General features: G+C 42.7%; 1 protein-coding gene across 1 annotated transcript; it reads right to left on the bottom strand.

Moving 5' to 3' along the window:
- Window positions 1–1,342: 1,342 nt before the first annotated feature.
- On the bottom strand, window positions 1,343–16,681 carry LOC141919467 (interleukin-1 receptor type 2-like). The gene is made up of 9 exons (XM_074815103.1): window positions 16,638–16,681; window positions 14,824–14,954; window positions 14,468–14,726; window positions 12,184–12,358; window positions 10,573–10,747; window positions 9,177–9,242; window positions 7,792–7,927; window positions 5,281–5,426; window positions 1,343–3,995 (listed from the first exon to the last, which is right to left on the bottom strand). The coding sequence occupies exons 1-9, from the start codon at window positions 16,661–16,663 to the stop codon at window positions 3,868–3,870; spliced, it is 1,242 nt and encodes a 413-aa protein (XP_074671204.1). The 5' UTR covers window positions 16,664–16,681; the 3' UTR covers window positions 1,343–3,867.
- Between the last annotated feature and the right edge of the window lie 2,857 nt (window positions 16,682–19,538).

Raw genomic sequence — 19,538 nt, 5'->3', positions numbered from 1 at the left:
CTGCATGCACACCTTTCCTCCCCAGCTACTAGAATAAAAAAAATGTAACCTTCTTATCTTGATCTGCCAAGATCAGCTCTGTGTGCTGATCCAATTCATATTTCCATTTGCTCCCACATTTATTTAAGGGTTTTGTTTGGCAACCATCAGATCTTAGAGATATGGTGTAGTTGAGAACTGTCAATGTTAGGTTAATGGTTGGACTAGGTGATCTTCAAGGTCTTTTCCAACCTAGATGATTCTGTGATTCTGTGATTCTAATTATTTGCTGCTCTTCAAATTATGTGTTTACTCTTTTTTTAGGTGCTACTCTGGTCAAACATTAGTTATGCTGCCTATTGAGATGAATAGCTGACATCAAGATCACATATGCTGAGTAAAACAAGAAAATAACTGTTAACTGAACTTGTGTCTCCTGAAAAGAACTACTTCTGCAGGAGCAGCCTCTGCCCTGGATGCCAAGTCATGTCAAGACCATGGGACACCAGTCTCTTCCCCTCTGTAGGTGTCCCTTCGAAGTTTCTGCAGATAGATGAGCTCTCTGGCAAATACTATAAACCCACACAGTCCCAGGAATGTGGTGGCCTTGTCCTCCTTACATCATTAATTTTTCTGAAGAGAAACATTGTGGTGCAGAACCCTGAATCCTTGATGTGAGGTGGCATTCCCTGATACTGTAATTCTTTTCAGGTCTGATTAGAAACCAGTACAATTAAGTCCTCAGTCTGAATTTGCCTTGAGATTCAGGACATTTTTTCATCAAAATACACTGAGGCTAATGACCCTGAAATTCCCAGGATGGACCTACCTAAAGTACAGTGACAACTGGAGTTCTCTAATTTTGACTGAAAAAAGGAGGGGATGAAAATTTTGCCTTTGGAAAGCTGAATAAGACAGATGTCCCTGCCTGGGGAGCACATGCTAAATTCACACCCCCCACAGTGACAATCTGTGTTAACCTACAGTTCCAGAAGTCTCTCCATAGAAGTCAGTGGGGGAACACAAAACTTCAACAGCTGGTAGGCAGAGAAAGATCACCCCATACCAGCTGCCCAGAGTGAGCCAAACACTCAGGGGACTCCAGAACAAGGGTAGTCGTGAATGTGATGGCAGTCAGGAAAGGAGTTTGGCCCATCAGGATTTGGTCCCCCATTGGTGTGACAAGGCACAGCCACAGGGTGAAAGCAGAAGTGGCTGAAGACAGAGCAGGGGTCACCATGTCCCCAGGGGACAAGCCCCTCTGCACCAGAGTGCTGGAAAAATCACACCCCTCCGGGAAAGAGCTGCCACCCCCAAAGAGCCATCTCACATCTTCCTTCCCACCCAACTCATACACCAGCACTTTGGTTTGGTTTTTATTATTTTTTCCATTTTTCACATAACATTTTCAAAAACAATATAGACCATGTTACCCTTGTTTATAACAATATGAATCAATGTAAAACATTTACATCATGTAGGTCACTTGTTCAAGTCTACCTGTGAAACATTTACACTATGTAGTTCACTTGAACAAGTCTACCTATGATGAAAGCCTTCAGAATATTACAATACCAGTAGTTAGTGAAGGAAATATCACTTCATAAAAGATAAACCTTTGCTTCTTTACATTCCCTTTGTATTCAAGACACCACTGAGTATGTAACATTAGTTCTCTGTATGCCTAATTTTTATCTCACATTCACAGTTTTCTCCCTCTCTAGTTTGGAGGAGGATCTGAGGTATTTAACTTTTTTATGTCACCAATATTCCATATACTAAAAGTTTTACTTTTTTTCCACTACTTGGTGAAATCCAACCCTGCTCCTTCAGCCAGATGTGTTATCACACTACTCTTAGAGGACATAGATGGATAGGAAGAACAAATCACATTTTGAAAGGTTACACTTATTTGCAAACCTTATTTGTTCTTTAGCTACAGACTAGCAATTGGTTATAAAAATGAGCATTCCTGATGTACCTAAAACATTTTTCATGTTCCTTCTAGCAATGGTCAGCTCATCCATAGTTTTCTTCCTTCAAAGAACAGATATCCAAGTGGATGTTTTCCACACTTGTAGCCACCTTTTTCTCATCTGCCCATAAAATATATGTATTCTTTACCATCATCTTTAACACCCTGCACTTGGAAACAGTTAAGTCCTGTGGTCTTCATTGGTTGCTATTGACTCAGACTGTGTCAGAAATCTAATCTCTGTGCCTGTATCTTCACAGCAAACATTTAGAATATTTAAAGGGAGACTTTGGCTTAAATCTCATACAATGTGAAGGTTCTTCTAATAGACTGAAGGGTTTCTTAATTCAAGCCACATCCCAGTCTTTAAAACCCTTCCAGATATTTATTGGGCTGAACTCAGAACCAGCTATAAGAGGTGATGGAAAGGAATGAGATTATGGCCTCTCCTGGATGGATGCAAGTCTTTATTTCTCTAGTTTGTGGGCCCACATGCAGTTCTAACATTCTTACTTTACAATTTGTTTCTCTGGAGTCAACGTTCTTCCTGATTATTTCTTTTCCAACAGAGTTTGAAAAACCTCTGGGCTGATTTACCCGAACAAAAAGCTTTTATCTTCAGTATCTGTGAGAGGTGTCAGTTATGGGTCTGTAACAATCTAGATCTTAACACTGGCTCTCTTACCCTCCCATACAGCTGAAGATAACACACATTATATATGATGGAACTACTTCTCAGCTAAGTATTACCGCTTGGAAGTAGCCAAATCATTCCACTCATTCTGACCCTCAAATTACAACATAGTCACTAATTATTTATTGCTTCCTTCTGATTTATGTCAAGACTAGAATCCAGTTAAATTAACCAAACAGGCAGTATTTTGCATCATGAGTAATCGATTTGCGTACTTCAATTTAAGGGATACAAGTCTCCTGAAGCTGCACCAGCTTTAGACTGGTGCAGACTTATTGCTTATGGGATTCTATGCCAGATTTTTATACTCGTCTCAGAGAGGAGAATCAGGCCAGTCATGAAAGAGTTAGAGGCACAGAAGTTCAAGACTGTACATTATAACTGGTAATGTGTCCAATCACTTCCAGGAATAAAACTTTGTGTTAGTCAAATGACTCTCAAAACACTAAAATATCACTCCAAATTCTTTTCTTGGCAAAGATAACAACATGTTACAGCTGCCTATGAATCTCTAGCTATGAGATACTGGTAGATAAAACAGAACTGAATTCTCCAGTGTGCAATTATCTGTTATGCTGATGTAGTTATCTCTGGGGGAGGGATATTCTGAGACAGTCCATTTAAGCAAAGAGTAATCCAAATGGTAAAAAAATTTAGATTTTCTGTGGAAAAGTTTGTAGATATACAGTTGCCATATAACTGTATTTGGCTCTGGAAAAGGGAAAAAACTGATTCTTTTTAGACTGAAGTAAAATAAAATTAGTTTGGATGCACAAGAAAACTGCATTCTCGTGTGGAATAGTTCTTCTGTAGCAAGCTTTCTCAGCTTCTAGTTTTAGATTTTAGGGGGTTTATTTTCCTTTTTTTTTTTTTTAACAGTAAGATTATTGGAATTACAAAGGGCGAGAGCACCTCCCTTTTCCTAGCCTTCCCATATCCAGGGCACATTCCTGGTATTCTGTGTTCCAAAATGCTACACATTGCACCCTAGCTCCAAAATAACAGAAGCAGGTTTCCTGCATCTAGGCAGCATAAAAATGCAAACTTATATTTATAACTTCATCAGATTGTAGAAGACTTGCAGAAGAGGAAAATATCTGATATATATCCATCTGCCAGGAAAGCAGTATGTCTGGTCTGAAATGTCTCTCTGTGTCTCACGTGAAATATAACCAGGATGATTTTTTGTTCTGTTGACGGTTGGAGAATAAAGCAGATTTTAAACCTTTGTTATTGTGTATCCTTTATCATCTCTCTGCTTCCAGCACTTGTGTATGCATATCACCCCCACGATCACGCAGGCCAATGCTACAGGAATCATCGCGATGTACCAGGACAAGCCAACAGCTGGAAAAGTAAAGAAATGAAATATTTTCAAAAAAACCTCCCAGGAACATAGTTCTCTAAGTTTAAGGAGAAAGAGGAGAAATCACAATCAAAAGGATGTCTGCAAATTAACCTTCCAGGAGGGTTGATCACCTGTGAAAGGAAAAGACCTATTGATTGAGCACTCTGGGAAATGCATTTATGAAGATGGGAGGAAGAATTGGAAAACAATAAAGGGTGAGAATTTAAAGCTCAGTCCTTTTGCACACACATGACTCTTCCCAACCCCTTCTCAGGGTGGCTATGCGCTTTCTATCTTAATTAGCAGAAAATAAAAGCACCGTGTGGAGAGGGAATACATAACAGCTAGCCCACCCTCAAGCTCTGTAGATAGTTTTCTCATACAGAACACCCTACAAATTACTAATGATCAAGTCAAGACTCTGAGCTTTTATCAAAAATACAGTTAATTTCCAAGACCAGTGTCCACCCAGACCATTTGGAATTATTCCAGCCTATATTGGTTCATGGATTGCCTCCTCTGTAGTAATACCTATGTATCTTATGGAAAACAAGGGCAGCACATCATCTAGCAAATGAGTACAAATCCCTACAAATCATAGGATGCTGGAGTGAGTCATGAGTTATAACTCATAATGAAGACTGTAAATGTTCATGTGCCTTCTAAGACAGTGTGAGCAAGCACTGGTGATTCATCAACGTCATGCAAAGAAACAATTAGCATTGCTTCACATTGTTTTTACAGCTGGTTCTTGGCCAATGGTCTATCATACTGCAACATTAATTGCACTGATCTTAGGTCTTCTTTTCCCATCACTAGGAGTCAGAATAACAACACCCATGGTAATTTACACTTATTGTTTCTTCGGTGGCAGTCTGTGCATGAGGAGAAGTAACACTCTGATCTTTATTCTGTTATTGTCTTTTCTTTTTTTTACTTTTTCACTGCTTCTTGAGGAACTGGAGGACATCTGGCCCTGCTGCACCCAATGGGAGTTTGCCAGTAGTCTCACTGGAGCCATCATTTCACAAAGCTTATCTAAATTGGAGCCCTAGCCAATGAATAGATATACCAGCACAGATCCTTATTCCTGCAGAAAATGTCAGTGAATGATTCACAGAAAGTTTATTTTGTGAACAGGCTGTTTCAAAGTCTACAGGTAAAAGAGGCAACCAGTTTTTCCCCAGGCAATAATTCATCTCTGACAGTATAAAAGGCTTGGATGATAATTTAGCATTCGAATAATTATAACAATTATCCCAAATAAGCAGTCAAACTAGTTACCTTCCTGCTTGACCCTTGTTGGCAGTACTTGGTATCCGTATCTGTTCTGGGCCAGACACGTAAAGTCAGTGTAAAAATCCACTTCTTCAACAGAATCAAAAATCAGGGGCACTTCAATGAAGTTTTCACCATTTTCTACAATTTCTCTGGAAGAAAAAGAAAATTTTAATGTTAAATCCTTTTAAAAGCTGTCTTTTCTCTCTTTAATGTGTTCATTCTAACAGCACATTGCAAGAAATGCATTGGATATTTGCTCATTTCTGAACTAGCCCCTTGGCATTAGAGGACAACTGTGTTGTCCAGCCCAGACGTACCAACAATTTGAGTCTCAGAAGTCAGTACCCACCCTGAACTTGTTGAATCTTCCAGGAAAAAAAGATCTGAATTTGTCTTGCAAAAATAAATTAAAAAGAGGGAAGAAAGGCAAGCAGAATTCTGTATACCTTTGAGCTCTCTACACAGTGTTGTGGAAGGAACTAATTCCTTCTCTCTGACCACCTATTCATTTCTGAGATTAATTCTTATTATCAGCTGGAAGAGGACACATGGAGAACATAACCCTGCAAATGCTCACTCAGCAAACTGAACCACCATTCCTGTCTATCATGCACCTAAAGCCAAGAGCTCAACACAAGAAATTGTCTAGGAAGTTGCCAGCTTCCTTCAACCTGATTGTTTCATCAGTCCAACTATTTAAAAGTGGTTTTCTAGCCACAGTCAAATATTGTCTCTTGATATCTTCTAGTTATTGCTGGAGCAGTTGTCCAGCTGCTCTTTAATGATCTGATCGTGAGTCTGCTATCCACTGCAGCAACGCAGTTCCCTGTGCCCACCTCCCAGGGCTGTACCCCAGGAAGGCAGCAATATGGCAGTGGGTGCTTTGCCAGAAATTTCTGTAGGAAATTTTTGTTCCCAGTGGCATTTGACCTGCTTTGCCTTACTGCCATTCTGAGGGCTTCCAGCAGAACTGGGGTGTCTCACACACTGTGGGCTCCACATGAGCCCTAGCTGGCATGGTCCCTGTCCTTGTGCAATTGTATAATAATATCTAAGAGTAATAATGATGGTGATAGTAATAATAAAAATAAATTTGAAAGTCCAAGTAAGAAAGTAGATGTGTTACTCTATTATAAAGCCCGCAGAGACTGTAGCCACAGTACATTTTATGACTCCTGACCACAGGAGCCATAACACACTGTCACTTATCCATGTAAACAACATTATAAATTAATGGTCTTAATCATGTGGTGGGAAATATGAAAACACATAAGGGCTTGGGCATACCGTGTTACCTCTGGCTCCAGCTGTGCAATAAACTAAACATGGTCAGGTTGTTATCTGGCACTGATGGCCACAAATGGTCAAAACCAGCTCACATCCATAACTGTTAAACACTCTTGTCCCTCAAAATAGGGATGTCACATCCCCAGACTCTGTTGGGAATGGTCCCTGCCCCATGCTAAATCCTAATCAATAGCCAGGAGCAGTTTTGGGAAGTTTCTAGCTGGTGAGTGACCAGTTTAACCATTAACAGCAGGGGCAATGCCATCCCAGAGCCCAGGAACCTTCCCAGCTCTGTCCATCAGTGCAGGCAAAGCCAGCGTGACCCAGGTGATGGTGATAATTTTTGTGGACATAATCAAATGAAAGATAAAACATGACAACTTGGACCCCAGTGAAGAGATTTCAATCGGTAGATGTACCTCACGTTTCCAAAGCACTAAAATTGTGCCTGAATGTAGGAGTTAGCGCTGCTCAGGTGCATGACACAGGTACAGAAAGATCTTTTCTCTCCTTTTCTAGTGGAAAAAGCCTTGAGGCATGCAGCTATGAGACAGCTGAGAGAAGGCTCAGCAAGATTAGGTGAGACAATGGATCAGGGCAAGAGGATGTGTGACATCCTGCTTCTCCCTTCCACCAGCATCCCCTCCAGTGCTTCCCTGGCACCAGCTCTAGAACTCACTGGGCGTCTCTGTGAGTCAGTTTAACTCACTAATGTGGAAAAGAACAAGCCTAAGGGGAAAAATAATTATATTTTTTAAATAAATCAAACAAACAAAAAAACCAACAAACCACTGGATAGTTTTTTGTTGTCTTAGTGTGTTCAGAGAACCTCATGGATGTCAGGGAGAGGATGTTGCCATTTTGCTGGCATGGGACAAAGAGAGAGATAAGAGAAGCACTGGGAAGGATCAAGTCCCATTGCTTTCCACTGCAGTCAGCTCTTACATAAGCTCAGCTGCCTATAAAAATGTGCTTCAAGCTTAAACCTCAAAGTTGGTTCATTTGCAGTACTCCATGAATAAAAAACAGAGATAAAGAATTGATTTCACCCTGCCTGGGTTGGTTTTGGAGTTTTTTTGCTTGTCTGACTATTTTTTTCTCGGCTTCACCTGCATTTGAGATCTGTCCATATCCCATTCAATTACGTGGCATCCAGCTGCACTGAGAGCCCCTGTAACACTGCAGTTTAAATAGCAAGCACAGGGAAACACTTTCACCCAGACTTACTGTCGTTCTCCCTCTGTAACTCTGCTTTGCTTGTAAACCACATCAACGATGGTGTCATTTGCTAGCCATTCCACATCAGTATGGACGTGGCTGCTCAGTCCAACAAACACTTTGCATGGGAGAGTCATCTTGGAGCCTGTTGGTAAAAGAAAGATTAAAAAAAAACCATTTGGATACATTCGCAGAACTACTCTTAGTGAAAACCAGCATCTCCAGTGGGAGATCAAGCTCCCACGCATGTCAAGCACCACTACATTAAAAACTGAAGTTAAACCCCAGATTGCTTTTGAACCCCTCCTCCTTGGCAGCAAGACCCTTCAGTTTGGCAGGCCTTCCTGCTGCTAAGCAAATTATTTTTCCATTGCAACAGTTAGCAATTCTTGCACTAGACACATTCCTCACAAGGCAAAGCTGTGTTCTTGTGGCCTTGCTCCTTCTGACGTACTGCAGCCCAAAGGGCACGGTGTGGTTTACCGCTCTGGTGCAACTGCGTTAACCAGCAGCATAGCTTCACTCAGAGGTGCTGTGGGCAAGGGCATTCAGCTCAAGGTGGGACCTCCAGAGATAAAGTGATGGTGCCAAAATTCAGAAATTTTGCTATAATTATTGTAACTCGGAGCTAAGGATAAAGAGCCTTCAGACTGGTGCATATGTATATTATATGGAAAACACAGGGCTCAGTAATGCATACAATTTTATAATTATATCTGTGCAGATGGTGATAAAAGATACATAAAATACTCCATGGAGCTAGATAGGCAAAAAAAAAATTACTTGGTAGTCCTACACTGATGGAAAGAAAAGTGGTGGGGAAAACTAAGACATCATAGGACACAGCTATGTGTATAGTACCCAAGTAAAAAAAGCTTAGTGTAAAATATACCTGGCATTTTCTGAGAAGAGGAAATGCAACAGAAATTTGTTGCCATAATATAATCCTCAATGAAAAACTGAGATCCTATCAAGGTACTTGCTAACTAACAACTGTCTAGTTCAGACAGTAAAAAGCAATGAAAAAATGTCTTCTTCCAAAAGAGCTAAATGGCTCATTCAAAACTACCAGATAAACTAGACAAATTTGAGGGAATATTGAAAAAGAAAAGTTCTTAGTCAAGGGGGAACTCTGGAGAGCTGATCTAATGGTGCAAATATGCTTTTATTGCTGCATTAGTGGCTAAAGTCTACAGCAGTTCTGCAGCTTCTCCTACATGGAAGATGGCATCTAGTTGTAGACAGTAAGAAGCAAAAACTACTCCAGCACCGACCCTCAGCTAATATAATCGAGACCAGAACTACAACAATTTATGCCAACAAATTACACCATAAGAGGACCTGCTCTAATTTTTGCCTGATTAGATTCTTCCAAAAATAATGTGGGGCCTTACCAAGAGCAGCTGATGTCGTCTTTTGCGTTGGATACACAATTATTGGGGTAATTATCTTTTCTTGTTCTGGAGAGAGAAAGAGAACAGAGTCAGTGCGGGCACAACAGAAAATGTGGGCGTTGCCCCAGAACTAGAGACAGAAATGTGCCGCTTTCCTCAGCATCTTTCACCTCCCAGGAAAACATTTGATTACTAAGCCCACTGGCAAAGAGCAACATTCCAATTTCCAGCCCAGAGATCTGTGTTTGTGGAGATAGATAGGACCAAGCTCACATGTTGATCCTGAAAGCTGCACCGTGAGGAATTTATGGCAGATGAGTGAGTGTCTTTCGGAAGCAACAGCAACACTAGGCACTAAGCACGGTCCTTCCTGTGAGCAGTGAGCGCCGAGGTCCCTGCACACCCACTTTATACTTGCAAAAATAGAAAAGCCGCAAGCTTAAGCAGAGAACGGATGTGTGCCTGTGACCGCAGAATTACACCCTCAGCGCTCCCACACACCGCAGGCGTTCATGTTTCAAAAGTCACCTCCACCGGCGGGCACCAGTACCCAGCCGGAGGGAGCGGCCCCTCCCGGGGCGGACCCCGCTGCGGGCGGGCCGAGCCGGCGGGGACGGGCGATGGGCGGGGCGATGGGCGGGGAGATGGGAGATGGGCGGTGGTGGGACGGGCTGAGCCTGCGGGGACGGGCGATGGGCGGGGCGATGGGAGATGGGCGGTGGTGGGACGGGCTGAGCCTGCGGGGACGGGCGATGGGCGGGGCGATGGGAGATGGGCGGTGGTGGGACGGGCCGAGCCGGCGGGGACGGGCGATGGGCGGGGCGATGGGAGATGGGCAGTGGTGGGACGGGCTGAGCCCGCGGGGACGGGCGATGGGGGGGGCGATGGGCGGGGCGATGGGAGATGGGCAGTGGTGGGACGGGCGATGGGCGGGTACGGGGTGGGGTGGACGGGGAGGGGCGTGGCCGTGCACGCGGCGCCTGGGCACGCCCGCCCCCTGCTGGCCGCTCGACGGGGCGGGCCGAGCCCGTTTCAGCCGTTTGCGAAATAGCGGCCTTCCCCGTCCTGAGCGAGTATCGAGTGTTCTGTTTCCTAAGCCCTCTAAGGTCATTTGCAGTGACAGCCCCCACCCTCAAGACATAAATTCTTCTGTTTGACAACCACAGGCGCTTGCAACATCGAGTTCTGCCTCCCTCAAATCTGCTGCAAGTCAGGCAGGGGGGTGACCCCAGCCCTGCCGGGGGGCTGTGGGAAACTCATCGGTGCCAAAGCAAGCGCCTGTGGCGTCCCACTTCCCTTGGCAGTGCTGGGAGGCTGAGTATGAGTTCCTCTCCTAGGTCTCATTAACAAGAGATTTTTCTTCAGTGCTGTAATTCTTTAAGGGGTCAATATTTACCAACAGTCTCCAGCTGAATTGTTCTGGTGACTTCATACATTGCACCTTCAAATGGAAATGACATCTTGCAGGTGTAATAGCCAGCATCTGTTGGTAGTACAGAAGTCATGATCAGAGAAGTTGAACCTTTCAGAATTATGAATTTTTCATTGTCGTCTTCCAAAGGCAGAGCATCCTGGAGAAAGGAGACCAATCGGTGTTATGGCTCAGGTAGGTGTGGTTACAGCCCATGTAACTTCCAGACAAACTTACTTATCCCTGTCTCTCTGTTATTAAAAGTTCACTTATCACTGGGAAATATGAGCAATTCCACTTTCCCACCAAAGGACAAGTTCTTCAATTGTGTATCCATCTCTAAAATGCTCTGAGGCACTATATGAAGTGCAAGGAATCACTATTTTAATCTAGCTGCAATGTGTGTGTGTATAGCTGTTAAATAAATGCACATTTTAAAATGGAAAAAGATATAATAGGCTCCTTCCTGAGCCCTCTTAAGAGTAATCATCTAAGACATTCTTCTAAGACAAAACCATTTTAGTAACCATGATGGTTTTTACAACACTAGTACTTTCCATGCATTACCTCATAAGACTAATATTCTAAGGCATTTTTTGAAGACAAATACTAGTAATTGTGCAAGTTTTCACAAAACTCTTACCCTACATGATGTTATAAACTGTGATAAATTCCTGCTCTGTATCACTAAGGCTCACACACAGGTTGGAGCCCTGCTAGGAGCAATGATGTTCCTTCTCCATGAAGGCAGGCTAGCTCCTTCTGGCATTTGAAACAAGAACCATATTGAGGGGGACAGCCTTTTACTTGGACAAGTGGGTTATATCCTGCTTCTGAAGGAAATCCTGAGCAGAAGAATTTTGTCAGTATGGTCACAAACACAACATAGGCACTGCTGTATGAAGCCAGCCTAGGTATTGCATCCTATGGTAAGAATGATAGCTGCACAAGACAGAGCACACGAACATAGTGGAAGTGTAAATAAATGCTAAACCAAGCTATTATGAAAATGTAAGAAGAATCCTGTGCTGTCCTGTGTGAGATTGTACAGCTGAGGATGATCAGCTGAAGGATATTTGACATTACAGGCAAAACCAGACTTGCCTACTTGAAAAGCCATGGACTGGCAAGTTAAGCAAGAGAACGCTGTAAGCATTGTGCGATGACTCTAGCATTTCCAAATGCTGTATTCCAGTTGATTACTGAAAGCTATCCCATCTGAACAGTTCACATAGGGTAAGCATCACTGGGAGGTCCTACTTTATCGGATTCACTAGAGGGGCCATAAAAACAAGCATAGAGCCAAAGAGAAGTGCCTAATCTAAAGTGGCAAACCCTGGAGTCAGGGTAGGTAATCTAGCCTTAAAAATAGTTACACTGCTTGTGAGAGCATATAACAAGTGGAGCACTTCACCCTGTCTGAGTGCACCCCAAAGAACCTTTCTTAAAATATATACCTCTGCCCCACAATTCCCAGTATATTATGCTGTGCTCATGACTTTAACATGATGTTCAGGAGAAACAGAAAGTGGAGATGTATGTGCCTTTACAAACAGTTTGGGATTAGGCCTTGCACAAAGGAGGTGAAAGTTCTACCTTGTACCACTTGAGCTCCAGGCTTGTCCTATTTGGTGTAAAATCCCACAGCTCAGGGCAAACGATCTTTCCAGAGGTGAAAGTGAAGAGGATCTGGAGATAGGCAATCTCCCGAGCAGCTCTTTTCTCCACAACTGTGAGATGGATGGCGACCTCAGCGCAGTAGGAGGAGTTCCTGCAGACAGGGAGGGGAGAGGTTAGCACCCACCAGTCGTGAGGGGAACTCGAGTGACACCCTTGGTTTCCTCTTGGCTCTGTTTCCCTCCTTAGCAGTTTCTAAGAGGCCAAGACTGAGATCATACCAGGAGGGATGCTGGAAAATCACTGGTACTGGTTTTTTGGCACAATCTAAACATGTTGCTGACACATGTCTGCCTTGGAGCTTCAGTTTTTCTATTTTGTATACCACGTTTGCCGTGCACTCAGGCTAAGGGATGATTTTAATTTTGCAAGGAGGGGGAACATGTTCGCCTGAACAATAGCAGGTGTGTCATGAACCCTCCCCCATTTCCTTGAAAGAGGTCTTGACTTTGAAAACCCTAATGATTGGCATTGAAAGATGAAATAAAAAGCTTAAACCATGTGCTAAAATATATCTGCAGCTACTATTGCACAACCAGTAGGCATTTCTGTGAGTACATATTATTTTGCACAGAAAAGAAGGCATTCCTGCTTTGAAAGTTTTGCAATATTTAACTTTTCTTTCTGGCCCCAAGTGACAATCACTTCCAGTCCCAGGGAGGACCAACCTGGGGGCCATAGGTGCTTAAACTATGTTCCTTTATAACCTCTGAAATCCTGTCTTGGAGATGCCTCCACCCAGGGAGGCAGTGCCAGACCCCTGCAGGAGCCAGCAAAGCTCTACTGCTAGGGCACTGTGACTAGCTGTCTCCTACATGTTGGATGCCTAAATCCAAAATACCTGCTCAGCAGAAGCAGAGATCTGTGATACTTGCTTCTACCCTCATTTTACAGAGTGTTGAAGAAAAAAATCTGGTGACTTTCCTGTGGGATCATTTGCAAAGGAAATACAATTTGTTTGTATTTTATTAATCCTGTAATAATGTTAGCAATGAAGCTGTGTACTCTGCTCTCGTGTATCTTTTCCAAACAGATTTCACTATAGCTGTCAGTAACACTGCCACAGTGTTTTAGGTTGAGGAACTGAGGCAGGATAGTCCAGAAAGGGGATTAAAAAACACCATTCAAGGTCTCAGGCAACTACTCTGGTTCCAGGACAATATTTGCAACCTTTTGTTGTTCTGACCTCACTATCAAAGTCTTCTCTTCTGGCCCACCTCTGTGATCACTGCTGAGACATGCAGAAAGGCCAACCCAATATACCAAGCATGATTTATTAACTTGAGTTCTGCCTGTCCATCTCTTCTACTGCTGACACATGTCACTCACAAGGTGTGCTTCACCAGCAAGGAAACTGCACTCTACGCAGGCAGTTCCAGGGATGTATAGATATGTTTTCCACTATAGACCCCAGAACAAGGTGTCAGTTGCCTGGGGCATATTGGGAGCCTGACTGGAAGGAGGAGCTGGCAGGAAACAAGGACCTGGGACACCTTCTGGGGTTCACGCTGGGGTGATGGGTGTTTTTGACTTCCTTGGTCCCCCAGAAACCCAGACCTCGGTACCTCTTTTGAAACCATACACTGGGCTGTCAGATACTCAGAAAAAGATGACTAAACCTCAGCCCACTGCAGTATCACAGGTCTGGTCCCAGCCTAGTAAATACCTGTAGGGTCTTATGACAGATCTTCCAGCAAAACCAAGTCAAAGTCTGTTTTAAAATGTGAAGCAGAAGAAAAGTAAACACCAGGGATAAGGAAGAGGGAAGAAAGAAGCCACTCCAGAGCCTTTGTATATGCTTTGTAAGTCAATCTGAAGTGCAAAGAAGGCTGTTTGCTTCTCTGGAGCTGTAATAGGAGGGTTGCGGTCTGCAGAACTCCCTGCCTGCAGCATGTCCCTGCTTGCCATAGCACTGACAGGCTCATAAATAAGCTAGAACAAGCTCTCAAGTACACTATTTCCTCATGAGATGGTAGCCAGAGTGACAATACTGTGTCATTATTTATCCAGATTTCAGTATATGTATCTATACACACAATGCATTTAAGAGTTCTGACTTTCCAAATTTTTTTCTCTAGTAAAGTTGTTGAAGACATTATCTTATTCAGACATGCTCTGAACACAACTGGAGTTTAGAATCAAGCTAATGTATTTTAGACATAATCATCTTGTTAGCGCACTGGATTTTCTTTTAAATACCCACCTTCTCGTGCAGATGTATACTCCTGAGTCTTCTAGCATTGCTGGGAAAAACCATAGTGCATCTCCTTTTGCCCAGATTCTTGGATCTTCATCTTTTCCTGATATCATGGTTTTTGAACCATTTTTATACCATGTGATATTAGGGGTCAAGGCAGAAAAATCCAAATGTTTGTATCTGGGGGAAGGGCATTTCAGAACCACAGGTTCTCCGTGCAGTTCATAGTAATGTTTGAAAAACACGGTGTGATCTGAGCAGTTTTCTATACAAATCAGAGATATTTTTCCATTACTGTCAGCCAGGCACATTAAAAAAAAAGGGGAGAGGGAGATAGAATGAAAAAAACCCCATGCCCTTACCTGTGCTTTTGACTTGCTGGAGTCTGAAAGCAGAGGTGCCTGCTGTGCATGCCACCAGGACAAAGAAGAGCCCATGCATTTTTTCCCAGAGGAAATCCGAAGGAGAATATTGAGGGAAAGTGTCTTGAAATCTACAAGGAAGTTTATCACAAGACAGAAGATACAAAGAAAATAGTCAATGTTAACTTAAGAGTTAACTGCTCGTTTATTCACTCTGGACCTGGTGAGCTTTGGTTCACTCTTAACGAGCAGAAAGGCTTCTTCATCCCTAGTTTAGGGGGGCTGACTTATGGAACAAGAGCATCTGGCTTGGCACAAGCACATCACTTCTTTCCCTTTCCTTTCACTCCAGAGATGCAAATGACATACCACAAGATGCTGCTGTCCCCACAGCTTTTCAGTGCAACAGCTACAAGTGGAAATATCTAGCTCTGTTTATTTTGCACGAAGACTAAGGCACAGGTCAGGTGCTTCAAGTTAGCTGTAGTGTAGTGGCTTGGGTGAACACGGGACCAAAGATGCAGCAGATCAGACTTTAGCTCTCTTAAGCAGACACTTCAGATGTGTCCCAAGGTTATATGGCCCTCATTAAATCTTGTGTTACTTTATCTTCCCCTCTATGGCTACCAAAGTAGGCCAGCTAGTGTAGATCAGGCTGCAGGCAAACTTCCTGCTGTAAACAGAACCAAGATTTTAAAGTCTCCAACAAATGTTTCTCTTGGGATAAAAATCTTTGACTCCCATGCACACCCATCCTGCTGTTGGTGCACAAGTGAGTTTTCAGCATAGACACTTACTATCTGTGCTAAAAAAAGATAAGGAAAACCCTGACCAACTTGTCCTAAAAATCAGACATGGTGACACTAAGGGAAAACAAAACTATCCATTGCCAGTCATTCATTAATTGTCATCTGTATGGGCCTGGGATGGACAAAGCAGCTTCTGTGTACATCACTGAATGCTTTCTGGTCTGCCACGAGGTTTCAGCTGCCGCTACTCAGTTGATTGATTATGTGTTATCTTAGTATATCACAGGCAAAAATATTTAAAGCATGATATACATATAGGCACCAGTTCATGCTCTATTTAAGGTATTTATGTGCAATATAGTATGCATATGCACATGGTACATACTATTTCCATTTTATATACAGAAATGTAAATTGCCTGCATTTAACATTAGCCTAACACTATGATTGTCCCATAGGATGAATATTAAATGACCAGACAACTACTTCAAGTGGTATCCAAAATCAAAACCTTATTTCTACCAATATAACATGGTCATATTCATAGGTACTCACCTTCAGGCATCTTCTGTATATCCCATCATGCTCATATTTATAAGGCATTTTTAATCCAAATTTCTCCCTGTTCCAGTAGCTATATTTATCTGACATCTGATAGTTTGACTATAATAAGCTATTTCTATCTTATTGTCATCTCTACAACACCACAAAGCCAACCTCTTGCTCCATAGTACTGTTTCATAACCACGGGTTGTCTCCCCTACTGCTAGATCTGCAAGAGTTTCCAGGGCATTGGCATGGAGCTGTAGCCCCTCTCAGGGCTACACCTGGAAGAGGGGTTAGTGGCTTTGTCTCTGGCATTAACAAGCCCCACGGTTCACATGTAATACCTTGTAACAGGGGAATTTCTCTCTCATTAGATCCTTTGCCTGATGAAAATACTTGGTTATTTTTTTCAAAGCTTTACAGTCCCTTTGGTTTAGTATCTAGCAATCACAATAAACCCTACACAATCTGAGGGTTAGGGGAGGTTTTCATTCCCAAATTTCCATCAGATCCACTTACCTGTGCTTCTGCAGTCTTTCAGTCATTAACTTCTCATGAAAAGATATGACTGAAAATTGCTGGTGAGGACCTTATATAAGGTTTAGCTCAACACACAGCGGAAATTTGTCTCTCATTGCCCAATCAGATTTGTGTCAGAACCAAACGACATTTTAGACCCACCTTTCTTTCCTTCTGTGGAGTGAGGATGAGAGAAACAGAGACACACAGAGAGAGAAAATATGTATTTCAATTTCCCAAAAAACGGGAAATGACTTCTAAATATATGACTACATTTCCCTTTCTCTGACGAATGGCAGTTTTCATACACTCATGTCTTCACATGACTATTTCACGCTCTACCTCCAATAAAAAATTCTCATGGGTAACAAAAGGTGTCCTGCAGCATAGTCAGCAGCTAAATAATTGCAATCTTCACATAATGGGGTTTAGCAAGTTCTCTATGAACATGGACAACATAAATCTTTTGTGATTTCCCAAATCGCTTGTGAATCAGAAATGGGTTGATTCCCCTTTCCTTCCATAACATCCATTTTGGTGTCATAGCTTACGTTAAGGCTCTCTTTGCAATGGAGTATAAAGAATTAACAGACATAAGCAGATTATGGTGTCCAGACTCATGAACAGAAGGGATAAGAAATGGGTTATGAATTGTGGAAATGTTGACCTCCACCTGTTTAGAAGAGGACAATCTAGTGGAGTACTTCAGTCTAGAGCTGGGCCACAAGCCGGTTTTTCCCATGCCTTGTCCTGACATGTAATGCCTTCTGCAGCAAATGCCTTTCTCTTGGTCCCTCAGGAACCAGCTGCCTTGTGCTGCCTCATTGCTAGCCCAAGAAAGCAGTGTATGGTGTCTGGCTGACCTGCCAGAGCTGGACTCATCAGCCAGGTCTCTGCTAGCAGACCTCAGTAAAACAATCTCCCCTCCCTGGACTTTGTAAACCTCAGCTGAGCAGCCCTGGTCTGGAGCACTGGGGTCCTAGCCTAAGGCTCAGGCTGTGTGGTGCTCTCACTAACCAAATAATGACTGAATAATAAAAACTACATAGCTGTTTATCATGGTAGGCATGTAAGAATCATTATTTATTTAAGTGTAACTTAATTAATGAACTCTTTCTTTAACTAATATCAGCCTCAGTTATACCGGAGACCTCAGAATATTGTTTAAGAGATGAAAAATTATCAGCTTTTGAGACCGTGCTGCCATCTACTATGGAAAGAAGAAAAATATAGATGATGACATCTGATGATATACTGCTATATTTGGGGTTGTGTCATATGCTTGGGTTGCACATATTCTTTTGTGCAGGCAATATCCATCACATTACAGCAACTTCAGTAAATAAAAAGAAAAAAATAATCAAGAAGCCCCATATTTCAATTTGTAATGGTCTTTACAGTTTCTATATCCTGATCAACACAGTCATTGCAATGGTTTCTATAGCTATCAGCCCCACACATGGTTGCCTGCTTTTCCTTAAGCAGTCCTGTTATCCATGAACCTGAAAGGCTGATAATGCAACTAAAATTAGTTACTGCCCGGCAGTGCTCCATCTTCTTTGTGAAAAAAAAAGAGCTCCATTGATGCTAAGCTCCCCCTTTTGGGCTATGAAACCACTGGTCTTGCTTTCTGAAGCCTCCGCACTTCATTCTGAGAATCTGACCTCTTGAATTATAAATCATTTCAGTTCTTCCTTTTCCAGTTCACTGTATGGCAACCAGACTGAAGGGCTGTCAGATTGGGTGACCTGTGTTATATTAAGTCTAAGTTCAGGCTATTACTATGTGAGTGACTTTTGCAATAGAGGTGGGAGTCTCTAATGGTAACCTTGGTCACAAGAGCCAGGCAAGTTCCCAGAAAATAAGCCAGACATTTACCAGACTCAAAGAGAGCAAAACTTCAGGAAATTAGGTTTGATGTCTTTGAAAAGATTGTACCTACCAACTGCTGCAAAAGCATTCATTGCATTCACTGAGTAAAGCCATCCAACAGCAAGCTGTTCAGTGAGCAGCAGAACTAGCATCACTGGCTTTTCTGGAGATTTGTGCCTTGTGCCCTTAACACACACAGCCCGCCTTCACTGCAGCCATTTCAGCTCTCCCTTCGTGGCCTTTCCCCCCCACACTCCAGCCCTTTTCTTCCCCCCAACTTCATGTCCTCTGCTCCCACCTCACCCATGACTAGTTTGTCTAGGCCAGGTGCAGCACATCCCTGGTCTGGCTCGCAACCACATTGATGCTAACTGGTCAACTTCTCATTGCCCGACAGGATGTGTAAGGACAGGGCTCGGCCTGACTTTCCCTCCGTGAGGCAATGCTTTGGGTTTCCTGTCTGTACACACCAGTAATGACCAATTTTCCTCATGCTACTACAACTCCAGTCTCTTTGAATCCTTTAGCCTGCTTCATCTGCATTTCCCAAGGGGCTGTGTTTTCAAAGTGAGTTGATAGCGCAGTAACATATGCTGTCCTGCCTTAGAAAACTAAACTAAAATCAAATAGCTACAGAGTAGCTGTGCAGTTCCCAGATAGCATAATATCTTCAGGTATACCTTACAAGGATCAGCACTTCTAATCAACTTTCTTCAGAAGAGTTCTGTCCTGGCTGTCTTTTTCCCAGAATATGTTCTGATCCCATGCATCAGTACCAGGACTTTAAGTTGAAATAGCATATCTGGAGGTGCAAAAGTCTGGTTTAAAATAACTCAGAAAGACATGAAAGATAGAACAAATATTTTTTTAGGAGCTGTCTGCTGAGAAGGCCATGTCACTTTGTGGTCAGTTATTACTGAGTATTTATAAACAGAAATATGCAAGTCTAGCAGCTATATATTTAGAGAGACTCTTCTACGGAAGCTGGTGTCATTCTGTGGTTTCGCTATGCTGATGATTCATTTATAC

This window comes from Strix aluco, chromosome 2 (assembly GCF_031877795.1).
Source record: "Strix aluco isolate bStrAlu1 chromosome 2, bStrAlu1.hap1, whole genome shotgun sequence".
In the NCBI taxonomy this organism is placed as follows: domain Eukaryota; kingdom Metazoa; phylum Chordata; class Aves; order Strigiformes; family Strigidae; genus Strix; species Strix aluco.
This window is presented reverse-complemented; position numbering and strand designations above follow the sequence as displayed.

Bases quoted from the DNA above. Each gene is read 5' to 3' on its own strand.
- LOC141919467 (XM_074815103.1), bottom strand. From the start codon at position 16,663: ATGACTGAAAGACTGCAGAAGCACAG. The intron at 14,955-16,637 runs GTAAGTGGATCT...ACTTCCTTGTAG, and splicing joins GAAAGACTGCAGAAGCACAG to ATTTCAAGACACTTTCCCTC. The intron at 5,427-7,791 runs GTAAGTCTGGGT...TTTTTCTTCCAG, and splicing joins GTTACAGAGGGAGAACGACA to AGAAATTGTAGAAAATGGTG.